The sequence below is a fragment of the Scyliorhinus torazame genome, chromosome 1, assembly GCF_047496885.1.
Source record: "Scyliorhinus torazame isolate Kashiwa2021f chromosome 1, sScyTor2.1, whole genome shotgun sequence".
NCBI classification, from domain to species: Eukaryota; Metazoa; Chordata; class Chondrichthyes; order Carcharhiniformes; family Scyliorhinidae; genus Scyliorhinus; species Scyliorhinus torazame.
In genome coordinates, this window is record NC_092707.1 from 362,366,827 (window position 1) to 362,381,450 (window position 14,624).

Consider the following 14,624-nt stretch of genomic DNA (forward strand, 5'->3'; position numbering starts at 1 on the left):
TTGAGGTTTCACTACCTATAAGTAGCTTCAGGAATACAGCACTCTTAACGAGAGAGAGGGTCCAGGTCTTTTGTTTGCAGCCTTTTAATGGTTTTCCTGTATTTTACTAGGGGGTATAGGTTTAAGGTGCGAGGGGCAAGGTTTAGAGTAGATGTACGAGGCAAGTTTTTTACACAGAGGGTAGTGGGTGCCTGGAACATGCTGCCGGAGGAGATGGTGGAAGCAGGGACGTTAGTGACATTTAAGGGGCATCTTGACAAATACATGAATAGGATGGGAATAGGGGGATACGGACCCAGGAAGTGTAGAAGATTGTAGTTTAGTCGGGCAGCATGGTCGGCACGGTCTTGGAGGGCCGAAGGGCCTGTTCCTGTGCTGTACATTACTTTGTTATTTTTTCTCTTTATTCATTGATTCAGGTTCTCTGCAGCTTCAGTAATACAGCACTCTCAGCCTTTCTGGAGAGGGATAGAAAGGATGTCCTTGCCTTTCTGTGTCTGATTCAACTGCTCCACTGGGATACGATCCAATCCCCACCTGTTACCAGGCAGTGTATGGCCTTTTGGCCAATTCATTGGCCACCAGCCAATCGATCAAACTGAATCCCACTCCATCTCTCTCTCTATGCTGTCGAAAAGGCTGAAGCTTCTATTCAGACTAGCAGCGTGTTCTCTCCTGTAACTTCTGAATTCTCATTCTCTGCTGCTTGACTTAAAGATACATGTCCATTAATTACCCATGGATCAAAAATGATAACTGTAAAATAAAAGAAAGTGGAAACAAGGGAATAAACAGTAAGGAGCCTTAAAGACAGAGCAGCTAAAAATTGAAAGTCTCTATGGTTCATTCTGCAGAAATGCAGACCTTGCACTTGGATCAGAAAGACCAAATTCGTGATGATTTGAAATGAGGCTTGAGGATCCTTGCACTAGGCTAGGAAAAGTCCTCACCATAAAAGACGGATCAGGGGTTATACGTTATCAGGCTGGGAAAGGAAAGGAACAGAGATTAAACCCTCAGCAACTGAGAATGACTTTGGATTGGATCTTGGAAAATCAAATGACTACTTAAGGAGCAGGGTAAAGTATACCTGTTAAGTGAATTTACAGTTGGGTTAAAAGTAAAAGGGGAAAGTTGCATCCTGTAGTTTTAAATATAAGTTGCTCGCAACAATCATGTTGACTCGATTGTTCTTTTAGTCTGTTTGTTACAGTAGAAGTCTTAAAACGTGAAAGCTTGTTGTGCCATCTTTTGAGCTATTAACCAGAAGTTCAAATTTCTTTTTAAAAGATAACAGTCTCTATGGAGATCGTAGCATGTTTTCTTCAATAGGTTTGTTAATGGTTTCTTTCTGAACGGTGTGAAACTAAATTATGCTGAGAGCAAACAGAAAAATATTCTGGAGGAAAAAATAATTTTGGATCCTCTTTTTAATTTTCAGTCAACTTGGGCTGTGTCTGCTCTCAGAGAATGTGCAAGACTTCACCCCAACGATCCAAGCATACCGCTCATGGCTGCCAAGGTGTGCATTGGATCTCTGCAATGGGTAAGTGTATCCCCCCCATCTAAATTGTTTTGTGTACTGCACTTCAGTAGCACAGAGAGGAAATTACGGTGTGCGTTGTGTACTCAACAGTTGGGAACCACCAAACTGTGGACACTTCCACTAGTAGGCAGATCCTAGGGTTGAACAACTGCACATTACAAGAGCTGCAGCGTCACTAATACACTCTGAGGGAAATTTGCTTTGTGTTGACTTTCTCTGAGCTAAACCACAAGACATCGATTAATATCTATTAACAAAGCAAATATATGTAGTTTGCATATTCTGTTGCTTCCCTCATTACACTTTGCTGTTAAAACAATGCATCTGCCTGCTCATTATAAAGCAGTACCACGGGGAGGTCTGATAACATATCAATAGGTTCCAAAATTGATTTTGTGAGCTTCACTCAGTTAAGTTTCGAGAATGTATTAGACATTTACCTTTGTTTTCTTGGAAATGTTACTGAAGTTGTTCACCCCTGCTTATCCGCCCTACACCAACCTTGCAATTAAAAGACGATGAATGTCTATGACAGTGCAAGTGACGCACAGTCTTTTGGGAGCAGCATTCTTAAAAGGCTGGATACGACATGTTAGAATGGTTGATGATGGTATGGGTTAAGAGATGTTCTAAGCATTACAATGTTAGAGTTCTAAGTACACTGGCATTCTCGAGAAAGGGGGGCTGGAAAGAAACATGAAAACGGTGGGGGTGGTGTAATTAATTTTGTTTCATAAGAGGAATGGGGCTTCTGTAGAATGAAGGAGAACTGTACATCAAAGGTACATCAAAGAAAAATTGTAGGTTGGGATCAAGTATGTTTTGGTCTGGATTAAACAAATTTGCATGTAATTTAGACAACAAAGTTGCACAGTTTTTGTGGGGTTTCTTTCTAAAACAAGTCCATGAAAACTTACAAATCTGATTATTTCATTTTTAAAACAATAACTCTTTATTAATTCTGCTACTTTTATGATCTCGCTAGCAGACAGATTGGCTGGAAGTGCTAAAGAATAAAAAGAGGCCACATGCATTTAAAAAACTTGGCAAATTGCCCATTTTCCTGTCTGCAGTGCAATGTGAATATGTAGTCAGCATTTCATTTATTTTAATCATGAGGAGGAACTCAAATGGGCGTATCAGCAATGCTGCAGAGGTGGTAGCCAGAGTCAGGAAGGTTAATTGTTATTGACAGGATCTGCATTGGCCTCTGCAGCCTCTAATAAAGTTTCTGTGGTACAATCAAACAGCACCTGCAATTCTGAACCTTCTCTTGAAATGTTCAAGGAGAAATACTACTTTCATATTCTTTGTCAACACTTCTAAATGTGCAGCCTCGTTAATGGTTTGTGGGGGTGGGGAGTGGATAATTACTATTTCTAATTGGTTATCCTTGTGATATTGAGTAACGGAGAGAAATGGACATTTTTGGAATTCTGCTTCAAATGTAATTAGTTGTTTGGCCATACCAGGCTTAGTGCAGAATCTTTTCTTGAAATTTTCAGATGGCGTGCACATTGTTCATTTTTGCCGTACCAGATTCATCCCACTCCCCACCAACCCACTGCACCACCCCTGTTTCATGCACCTAGAAGAACAGGTTGATGGCCTGTTTCCAAATCGATGCTGGCTGTCTTAACTTGCCCAAAATACAAGAGGAAAGTTAATATTTTCTGCTCCCAATGGGAAGTGGTGTCCCTGCCTGCAGTTACTGTGGTTTGTGGGTATTGATGATTTCAAGCCGCATTTTGCAACACAGTTTAAGCACATCTTTAGTGGAGTTGACCCTTTGTTGTTCCTCTGGGTCTCCATTATAATGTTGTAGCACTTTACCTTTTTCAATTTTCATCATTTTGCCTGAGATCAACAAATAATGCTGAGTTATTGAACAGGTTTTCCTGTAGGCTTTGGAATCTTGACATCAGGACCCAATGGGAATCCAGAGACCATGTTTACCAGGAGCCAGGTTGGGGAGCTATTTTCCTGGATGTTGCTCCTTATTGACTGTCTCCAGGGGCTGATTAGCACAGGGCTAAATCGCTGGCTTTGAAAGCAGACCAAGGCAGGCCAGCAGCACGGTTCGATTCCCGTAACAGCCTCCCCGAACAGGTGCCGGAATGTGGTGACTAGGGGCTTTTCACAGTAACTTCATTTGAAGCCTACTTGTGACAATAAGCGATTTTCATTTTCATTTCATTTTCATTTTCCAAGCTCACCCACCTCTCAAGGACGGCAGGTGGGTTCCTGATGCTATAGATCCAATCACAGGGCTGACAGCTGTAGTGACTTGGCAGCCCCACCGAGAGATATGGGGCTGGATTCTCCGCTCCCCGACGCCGAAATACTACATTCGGCGAGGGCAGAGGATCCATTTTGGCGGCGAAATCGGGACCGGTGCCGGAGCAGGTTTTCCAATTCTCCACACCCCGAAGATCGGCATACTCGGGGAGTACGCCGCGCCGAGTATCCACCGCCTCAGGCCATTGCGTGAAGCCCACCCCACGATGCTCCGTCCCCGACCGGCCGAATTCCCAACGGCGTGGGACTCTCATGGCCCTGCCGCTCGGGAACCTCGTGAGGCGGCCGCGGACTCAGTCCAGGGGCGCCATAGTCGGGGGAGGGCTGATCGGTGGGCAGGGGGGGCTTTATTCGGTGCTGGGCGCAATGTGTGCGGGTGGTCCGGGGCGCACGAGCGGCCGATGTGGGGCACTATTTCAGCAGTCCAGGTCCGCAGGCTGAGTCCGCAATGGAGCCTGGCGCGGCCGCTTCAGGCTGCCGCCGTGTGCATGCGCGGCCTCCGACCCAGAAGTGCAGGGGGCCGCATCGGCAGCTGGTGCTGCGAGCTCTACAGTGGTTCCCTGCTAGCCCCCAACAAAATGGGGAATCTGTGGCCTTTAGACGCTAGTTTTCCTGGTGTAAAAAAACACAGTTTTCCCGACGGCGTGGGGACTTAGTCCCACAAATGGAGAATCCAGCCCCTCAAAGTTGCAGAGGCAGGAGGGAGTAATTGAAGGACCACCTGGCTACCCTATCTAGCTGAATGGGCTCGAGCAGGCTCGTTCAACTCATGGCCCGGGTGCCTCAATGTGCCAGTGTTCTGTAATAGGTCTATGGAGGCAGAAGTCCCTTCATCAGAATCCTTTGATTAACAAAACCCACGACCATGTGCATTCAGCTTGCTGTCTGCATTGGGGAGTGCAGAGGATCTGACACTCCGTTATATACAGAGAAGAGGTTCACTGATTGACCCACTAATCAGGGAACTCGTATTCCAATTGGCCAATCTCAAAGGCCTTGGGCGCAATTCTCCCATCGGGAGTCTTAAGAACCGACGGCGGAGTGAAAACCGGAGTGTTTCACTCCGGCGTCGGAGCCCGCTCCCAGCCCCCTATTCTCCCGCACCCGGGGGGCTAGGAGTGGCGTCGCGTCATTTACGCGCGCCGGGCCTTGGCGCTGCGTAAAAGCAGCGCCGCGTAAATTAAATGACGTCACCCCCGCATGCGCGGGTTGGTCGGCGCCAACCCGCGAATGTGTGGTTGCCGTCCTCCCCGAGGCCGCCCCGCAAGAAGATGTCGGATGGATCTTGTGGGGCAGCAGAGGAAAGGAGGTCCTCCTTTAGAGAGGCCGGCCCGTTGCAAACGGCGAGCGGCGATTCTCCCAGCGGCCAGCCGTGATTGGTTTGGGAGGGGGTGGGAGAATCGCGTGGGGGCGGCGTGGCGGGACATGCGCGGCGCCCCGGCGATTCTCCCACCCGGCGTGGGGGGGGGAGAAATTCTGCCCCTGGTCTAAGTATATATTCAAGCTATGGGTGGGTAAGTTCAAGAGCTGCTCCTCCAATCGCAGGCCGGTTCGCTTCTGTATTTGCGAATGAGAGGCTCACTGGTGATGGGCACAACCGTGTGTCACTTAGTCACTCACTCTCTCTTTCTCTCTCCCACACTCGTGAGGCAGCCGCGGACTCAGTCCAGGGGCGCCATAGTCGGGGAGGGCTGATCGGTGGGCAGGGGTGGGCTTCATTCGGAGCTGGGGGCAATGAGTGCAGGTGGTCCGGGGTGGCTGATGCGGGGCACTGTTTCAGCAGTCCAGGTCCGCAGGCTGAGTCCGCCATGGAGCATAGCGTGGCCGCTTCAGGCCGCCACCGTGCGCATGCGTGGCCTCTGACCCAGAAGTGCGGGGGGCTGTATTGGCAGCTGGAGCTGCGAGCTCTACACCGTTTTCCCGACGGCGTGGGGACTTAGAACATAGAACATAGATAAATACAGCACAGAACAGGCCCTTCGGCCAACGATGTTGTGCCGAACCTTCGTCCGAGATTAATCATAGATTAACATCGAATTTACAGTGCAGAAGGAGGCCATTCGGCCCATCGAGTCTGCACCGGCTCTTGGAAAGAGCACCCTACACAAGGTCAACACCTCCACCCTATCCCCATAACCCAGTAACCCCACCCAACACTAAGGGCAATTTTGGACACTAAGGGCAATTTATCATGGATAATCCACCTAACCTGCACATCTTTGGACTGTGGGAGGAAACCGGAGCACCCGGGGGAAACCCATGCACACACAGGGAGGATGTGCAGACTCCAACACAGACAGTGACCCAAGCCGAAATCGAACCTGAAGCAATTGTGCTATCCACAATGCTACCATGCTGCCCTTAAGAACAAATTAATCTACACTATATCATTCTACCGTAATCCATGTACCTATCCAATAGCAGCTTGAAGGTCCCTAATGTTTCCGACTCAACTACTTCCACAGGCAGTGCATTCCATGCCCCCACTACTCTCTGGGTAAAGAACCTACCTCTGACATCCCCCCCTATATCTTCCACCATTCACCTTAAATTTATGTCCCCTTGTAATGGTTTGTTCCATCCGGGGAAAAAGTCTCTGACTGTCTATCTATTCCCCTGATCATCTTATAAACCTCTATCAAGTCGCCCCTCATCTTCTCCGTTCTAATGAGAAAAGGCCTAGCACCCTTAACCTTTCCTCGTAAGACCTACTCTCCATTCCAGGCAACATCCTGGTAAATCTCCTTTGCACCTTTTCCAAAGCTTCCACATCCTTCCTAAAATGAGGCAACCAGAACTGTACACTGTACTCCAAATGTGGTCTTACCAAAGTTTTGTACAGCTGCATCATCACCTCACGGCTCTTAAATTCAATCCCTCTGTTAATGAACGCTAGCACATCATAGGCCTTCTTCATGGCTCTATCCGCTTGAGTGGCAACTTTCAAAGATGTATGAACATAGTCCCCAAGATCTCTCTGCTCCTCCATATTGCCAAGGACCCTTCTGTTAACCCTGTATTCCGCATTCATATTTGTCCTTCCAAAATGGACAACCTCACACTTTTCAGGGTTAAACTCCATCTGCCACTTCTCAGCCCAGCTCTGCATCCTATCTATGTCTCTTTGCAGCCGACAACAGCCCTCCTCACTATCCACAACTCCACCAATCTTCGTATCGTCGGCAAATTTACTGACCCACCCTTCAACTCCCTCATCCAAGTCATTAATGAAAATCACAAACAGCAGAGGACCCAGAACTGATCCCTGCGGTATGCCACTGGTAACTGGGATCCAGGCTAAATATTTGCCATCCACCCCCACTCTCTGACTTCTATCGGTTAGCCAGTTCGTTATCCAACTGGCCAAATTTCCTGCTATCCCATGCCTCCTTACTTTCTGCATAAGCCTACCATGGGGAACCTTATCAAATGCCTTACTAAAATTCAAGTACACTACAGCCACTGCTTTACCTTCATCCACATGCTTGGTCACCTCCTCAAAGAATTCAATAAGACTTGTAAGGCAAGACCTACCCCTCACAGATCCGTGCTGACTATCCCTAATCAAGCAGTGTCTTTCCAGATGTTCAGAAATCCTATCCCTCAGTACCCTTTCCATTGACTTAGCCTACCACCGAAGTAAGACTAACAGGCCTGTAATTCCCAGGGTTATCCCTATTCCCTTTTTTGAACAGGGGCACGACATTCGCCACTCTCCCCAATCCCCTGGTACCACCCCTGTTGACAGTGAGGACGAAAAGATCATTGCCAACGGCTCTGCAATTTCATCTCTTGCTTCCCATAGAATCCTTGGATATATCCCGTCAGGCCCGGGGGACTTGTCTACCTTCAAGTTTTTCAAAATGCCCAACACATCTTCCTTCCTAACAAGTATTTCCTCGAGCTTACCAGTCTGTTTCACACTGTCCTCTCCAACAATATGGCCCCTCTCATTTGTAAATACTGAAGAAAAGTACTCGTTCAAGACCTCCTATCTCTTCAGACTCAATACACAGTCTCCCGCTACTGTCCTTGATTGGACCTACCCTCTCTCTATTCATTCTCATATTTCTCACATATGTGTAAAAGGCCTTGGGGTTTTCCTTGATCCTACCCGCCAAAGATTTATCATGCCCTCTCTTAGCTCTCCTAATCCCTTTCTTCAGTTCCCTCCTGGCTATCTTGTATCCCTCCAGCACCCTGTCTGTACCTTGTTTCCTCAGCCTTACATAAGTCTCCTTCTTTCTCTTAACAAGACATTCAAACTCTCTTGTCAACTATGGTTCCCTCACTCGACCATCTCTTCCCTGCCTGACAGGGACATACATATCAAGGACACGTAGTACCTGTTCCTTGAACAAGTTCCACATTTCATTTGTGTCCTTCCCTGACAGCCTATGTTCCCAACTTATGCACTTCAATTCTTGTCTGACAACATCGTATTTACCTTTCTCCCAATTGTAAACCTTGCTCTGTTGCACGCACCTATCCCTCTCCATTATTAAAGTGAAAGTCACAGAATTGTGGTCACTATCTCCAAAATGCTCCCTCACTAACAAATCTATCACTTGCCCTGGTTCATTACCAATTACCAAATCCAATATGGCCTCCCCTCTGGTCGGACAATCTACATACTGTGTTAGAAAAGCTTCCTGGACACACTGCACAAACACCACCCCATCCAAACAATTTGTCTAAAGAGTTTCCACTCAATATTTGGGAAGTTGAAGTCACCCATGACTACTACCCTGTGACTCCTGCACCATTCCAAAATCTGTTTCCCAATCTGTCCCTCCACATCTCAGCTGCTATTGGGGTGCCTATAGAAAACTCCCAACAAGGTGACTGCTCCTTTCCTATTTCTGACTTCAACCCATACTACCTCAGTAGGCAGATCCTCCTCGAACTGCCTTTCTGCAGCTGTTATACTATCTCTAATTAACAATGTCACCCCCCCCCCCCACCTCTTTTACCACCCTCCCTAATCTTATTGAAACATCTATAACCAGGGACCTCCAACAACCATTTCTGCCCCTCTTCTATCCAAGTTTCCGTGATGGCCACCACATCGTAGTCCCAAGTACCGACCCATGCCTTAAGTTCACCACCTTATTCCTGATGCTTCTTGCGTTGAAGTATACACACTTCAACCCATCCCCGTGCCTGCAAGTACTCTTCTTTGTCAGTGTTACCTTCCCCACTGCCTGACTACACTCTTTGGCGTCCTGAATATCGGCTACCTTAGTTGCTGGACTACAAATCCAGTTCCTGCCAAATTAGTTTAAACCCTCCCGAAGAGTACTAGAAAACCTCCCCCCCAGGATATTGGTGCCCCTCTGGTTCAGATGCAACCCGTCCTGCTTGTACAGGTCCCACCTTCCCCAGAATGCGCTCCAATTATCCAAATACCTGAAGCCCTCCCTCCTACACCATTCCTGCAGCCACGTGTTCAACTGCACTCTCTCCCTATTCCTAGCCTCGCTACCATGTGGCACCAGCAACAAACCAGAGATGACAACTCTGTCTGTCCTGGCTTTTAACTTCCAGCCTAACTCCCTAAACTCGTTTATTACCTCCACACCCCTTTTCCTACCTACGTCGTTGGTACCAATGTGCACCACGACTTCTGGCTGCTCCCCCTCTCCCTTAAGGATCCTGAAGACACGATCCGAGACATCCCTGGCCCTGGCACCCGGGAGGCAACATACCTTCCGGGAGTCTCGCTCGCGACCACAGAATATCCTATCTATTCCCCTGACCATTGAATCTCCTATTACTATTGCTTTTCTATTCTCCCCCCTTCCCTTCTGAGCCCCAGAGCCAGACTCAGTGCCAGAGACCTGGCCGCTAGGGCCTTCCCCCGGTAGGTCAAGCCCCCCAATAGCATCCAAAACGGTATACTTGTTTTGAAGGGGAACGGCCACGAGGGATCCCTGCACTGTCTGCCTGTTTGTTTTCTTTCCCCTGACTGTAACCCAGCTACTCTTGTCCTGTACCTTACGTGTGGTTACCTCCCTGTAACTCTTCTCTATAACCCCCTCTGCCTCCCGGATGATCCGAAGTTCATCCAGTTCCAGCTCCAGTTCCCTAACACGGTCTCTGAGGAGCTGGAGTTGGGTGCACTTCCCGCAGGTATAGTCAGCGGGTCACCGGTGGTATCCCTAACCACCCACATCCTACAGGAGGAGCATGCAACTGGCCTAGCCTCCATCCCCTCTTACCTTACAGAATATAGCTGCCCTGTGGACCAACTGTCCCAAAAATGGAGAATCCAGCCCCTCAAAGTTGCAGAGGCAGGAGGGAGACATTGAAAGACCACCTGGCTACCCTATCTAGCCGAATGGGCTAGAACAGGCTCGTTTAACTCCTGGCCCGGGTGCCTCAATGTGCCCCTTGAAAACTCTGAATCCAGCCCCGGAGCCAGTATTCTGTAATAGGTCTACGGAGGCAGAAGTCCCTTCACCAGAATCCCTTTTCTTTACAAAACCAACAGCAGAGCAACCAGGTGCATTCAGCTTGCTGTCTACACTGGGAGTGCAGAGGATCTGACACTCCGTTATGTACAGAGAAGAGGTTCACTGATTGACCCACTAATCAGGGGACTCATATTCCAATTGGCCAATCTCAAAGGCCTTTTCTAAGTATATATTCAAGCTATGGGTGGGTAGGTTCAGGAGCTGCTCCTCCAATCGCAGGCTGGTTCTCTTCTGTATGTGCTCATGAGAGGCTCACTGGTGATGGGCTCAACCGTGTGTCACTTAGTCACTCACTCTCTCTCTCTCTCTCTCTCTCTCTCTCACACACTCACTCTCTCTCACTCACTCACTCACTCTCTCTCTCTCTCTCTCTCTCTCACTCACTCACTCTCTCACACTCTCACTCTCTCTCTCTCTCTCTCTCTCACACTCACTCTCTCTCTCTCACACACACTCTCTCACTCACTCACTCACTCTCTCTCACACACACTCTCTCTCTCTCTCATACTCTCTCTCTCTCTCTCTCTCACACACTCACTCTCTCTCTCTCACTCTCTCTCTCTCTCACACTCAGTCTCTCTCTCCCACACTCACTCTCTCTCTCTCTCTCACACACTCACTCTCTCTCTCACTCACTTTCTCTCTCACACTCTCACTCTCTCTCTCTCTCACACACTCTCTCTCTCTCTCTCACACACTCACTCTCTCTCTCACACTCTCACTCTCTCTCTCTCTCACACTCAGTCTCTCTCTCCCACACTCACTCTCTCTCTCCCACACTCACTCTCTCTCTCTCTCTCACACACTCACTCTCTCTCTCACTCACTTTCTCTCTCACACTCTCACTCTCTCTCTCTCTCACACACTCGCTCTCTCTCTCACACACTCACTCTCTCTCTCTCTCACACTCACTCTCTCTCTCACACTCACTCACTCTCTCATACTCTCACCTCTGCCTCCTAATGGAACACAACAGCCAGGATGGCAGATCTGTTGCAGGGATGACCGAGGAACAGCACATGCATACACACAAACACACGTGTGCCAGCAGAGGCAAGTGCAAGGTCAGCGCTATATAAACCCAATTCGTTAGCTTTTGGCCTTGTGTTCACCCCCTTCTCTGGCGACCAGGAATTGGGGCCTAGTCTGTCTCTCTCTAGCTCTGCTTCTTAAGCAAAAAGACAAAACATGGTTTTATTGGTTCACTCTGCTGCTTGACACTTTTAATGGTCATTTTTATTACTTTTAAAAACAATTATCAATTTATTGCTTTGACATAGAATTTCTAAAAAGAAAATCATGTTTAACATTGTGCCAGAACTAACTTGCTGAAATTTCGCATCGGTCTCAAGTGAGAGGAAAATTGAAATGCGGCCCTCTCACACGAAAAGGTTGGACAAGCTTGGGCTTGAAGGTGTGGTCTCCACATCGGCAGATGAATCTGCAACAGGGGATATAGTGGGAGATTCTATCTGTTTCTGCTTCTGTTCACTCTATGTCAAGGATTTGGATGTCGGCTAAATGAACTAGAGGAAGTGGTGTCCAAATCAGCAGATGATTCTGCAGTAGGGGACATATAACTAATATGACCAAAAGATATTGGTAAGATGGTGGAATAGGCAAAAAAGTGGCAGATGGAATTTAATTTCCATAAATATAAGGTGGTAAAAATAATGACATTTATAATTATACTTTGAATGGGGGGAAACTGTAATTTAGAAGAGCAGGGCTTTTCACAGTAACTTCATTTGAAGCCTACTTGTGACAATAAGCGATTTTCATTTCATTTCATTTTCATTTAAGGTTCCTGTTCAAAAGGCATTAACATTGCATCTCAAGTGGTTCAGAAAATAGCGCAGAATATAAAAGTTGCTTTTATATTCATAACACACGATTCATAATCGTGTGTTATGAATCTACATAACACACGATTAGAGTACTGTTCATGTACTGTGTTCAGATTTCGACTCCAGGCAATAGATGTTGAGGCTATGAGATGGTATACCACAGAATCACTCAGATACTGAGCTCGAATGGCTCAGTTGGTAGCACTCCTGAGCCACAAGACCGAGGTTCAAATCCTGCTCCAGGACTTGTTGGCCATGAAGGAGGGTTTCTGCGGTTCAAAGCAGGTTGTTGAGCAGGCCACAAAATCTTTGCAAAATTTCATACCCCTCCCCAAGGGAGAAAAAAAAGCATGAAGAAGCACAAAACAAACACACTAGGGTACTGCTGAGTGATAAGCTGAGGAGGTTTATGTGGAGCATAAATACCCAGCATGGTCCAGTTGAGCCAAATGGCCTGTTTTTGTGTTGTACGTAGAACAGTACAGCACAGAACAGGCCCTTCGGCCCTCGATGTTGTGCCGAGCATTGTCCGAAATCAAGATCAAGTTATCCCACTCCCTGTCATTCTGATGTGCTCCATGTGCCTATCCAATAACCGCTTGAAAGTTCCTAAACTGTCCGACTCCACTATCACAGCAGGCAGTCCATTCCACACCCTAACCACTCCCTGAGTAAAGAACCTACCTCGGACATCCCTTCTATATCTCCCACCCTGAATCTTATAGTTATGCCCCCTTGTAACAGCAACATCCACCCGAGGAAATAGTCTCTGAACGTCCACTCTATCTATCCCCTTCATTATCTTATAAACCTCTATTAAGTCACCTCTCATCCTCCTCCGCTCCAAAGAGAAAAGCCCTAGCTCCCTCAACCATTCCTCATAAGACCTATCCTGCAAACCAGGCAGCACCCTGGTAAATCTCCTTTGCACCCTTTCCAATGCTTCCACATCCTTCCTATAATGAGGTGACAGGAACTGCACACAATACTCCAAATGTGGTCTCGCCAGGGTCTTGTTTAGTTGCAGCATAACCCCGCGGCTTTTAAACTCAAGTCCCCTGTTAATAAACGATAACACACAATAAGCCTTCTTCACGGCTCTATCCGCTTGAGTGGCAACCTTCAGAGATCTGTGGACATGAACCCCAAGATCTCTCTGTTCCTCCACATTCCTCAGAACCCTGCCGTTGACCCTGTAATATCCGCATTCAAATTTTTTTCAAAATGAATCACCTCGCACTTATCAGGGTTAAACTCCATCTGACATTTTTCGGCCCAGCTCTGCATCCTATCAATGTCTCTTTGCAGCCTACAACAGCCCTCCACCTCATCCACTACTCCACCAATCTTGGTGTCATCAGCAAATTTACTGACCCACCCTTCAACCCCCTCCTCCAAGTCATTGATAAAAATCACAAATAGCAGAGGACCCAGCACTGATCCCTGTGGTACACCGCTGGTAACTGGTCTCCAGTCTGAAAATGTTCCATCCACCACCACCCTCTGTCTTCTATGTGATAGCCAGTTACTTATCCAATTGGCCAAATTTCCCTCTATCCCACACCTCCTTACTTTCTTCATGAGCCGACCATGGGGAACCTTATCAAATGCCTTACTAAAATCCATGTATACGACATCAACTTCTCTACCTTCATCTACACACTTAGTTACCTCCTTAAAGAATTCAATCAAATTTGTAAGGCAAGACCTACCCTTCACAAATCCGTGTTGACTATCCCGGATTAAGCTGCATCTTTCCAACTGGTCATAAATCCTATTCTTCAGGACCTTTACCATTATCTTCCCGAACACCAAAGTAAGACTAACTGGCCTATAACTACCAGGGTCATTCCTATTCCCTATCTTGAACAGAGGAACAACATTCGCCACTCTCCAGTCCTCTGGCACTATCCCCGTGGACAGCGAGGACCCAAAGATCAAAGCCAAAGGCTTTGCAATCTCATCCCTTGCCTCCCAAAGAATCCTTGGGTATATCCCATCTGGCCCAGGGGACTTGTCGACCCTCAGGTTTTTCAAAATTGCTAATACATCCTTCCTCAGAACATCTACTTCCTCCAGCCTACCCGCCTGAATCACACTCTCATCCTCAAAACATGGCCCCTCTCCTTTGCGAACACTGAAGAAAAGTATTCATTCAACGCCTCTCCTATTTCTTCTGACTCCATGCACAAGTTCCCAATACTATCCTTCACCGGCCCTACCCTCACCCTGGTCATTCTTTTATTTCTCACATAAGAGTAAAAAGCCTTGGGATTTTCCTTGATCCGACCCACCAAGGATTTCTCATGCCCCCTTATAGCTCTCCAGAGCCCTTTTTTCAGCTCATTCCTTGCTACCTTGTAACCTCAAGCGACCCTACTGAACCTTGTTTTCTCATCCTTACATACTCTTCCTTTTTCCTGTTGACAAGACATTCAACCCCTTTTGTGAACCATG

At 47.4% G+C, this 14,624-nt stretch overlaps 1 protein-coding gene across 4 annotated transcripts in view; it reads left to right on the forward strand.

Moving 5' to 3' along the window:
• The window catches only part of LOC140426372 (tetratricopeptide repeat protein 7A-like), a 515,720-nt gene that overhangs the window by 173,370 nt on the left and 327,726 nt on the right, over positions 1-14,624 (forward strand). For all 4 annotated transcript variants that reach the window (XM_072511044.1, XM_072511055.1, XM_072511074.1 and 1 more), the window contains exon 11: positions 1,442-1,546. In XM_072511044.1, the coding sequence (XP_072367145.1) occupies positions 1,442-1,546 (105 nt within the window). The remainder of the gene's footprint in view (positions 1-1,441; positions 1,547-14,624) is intronic.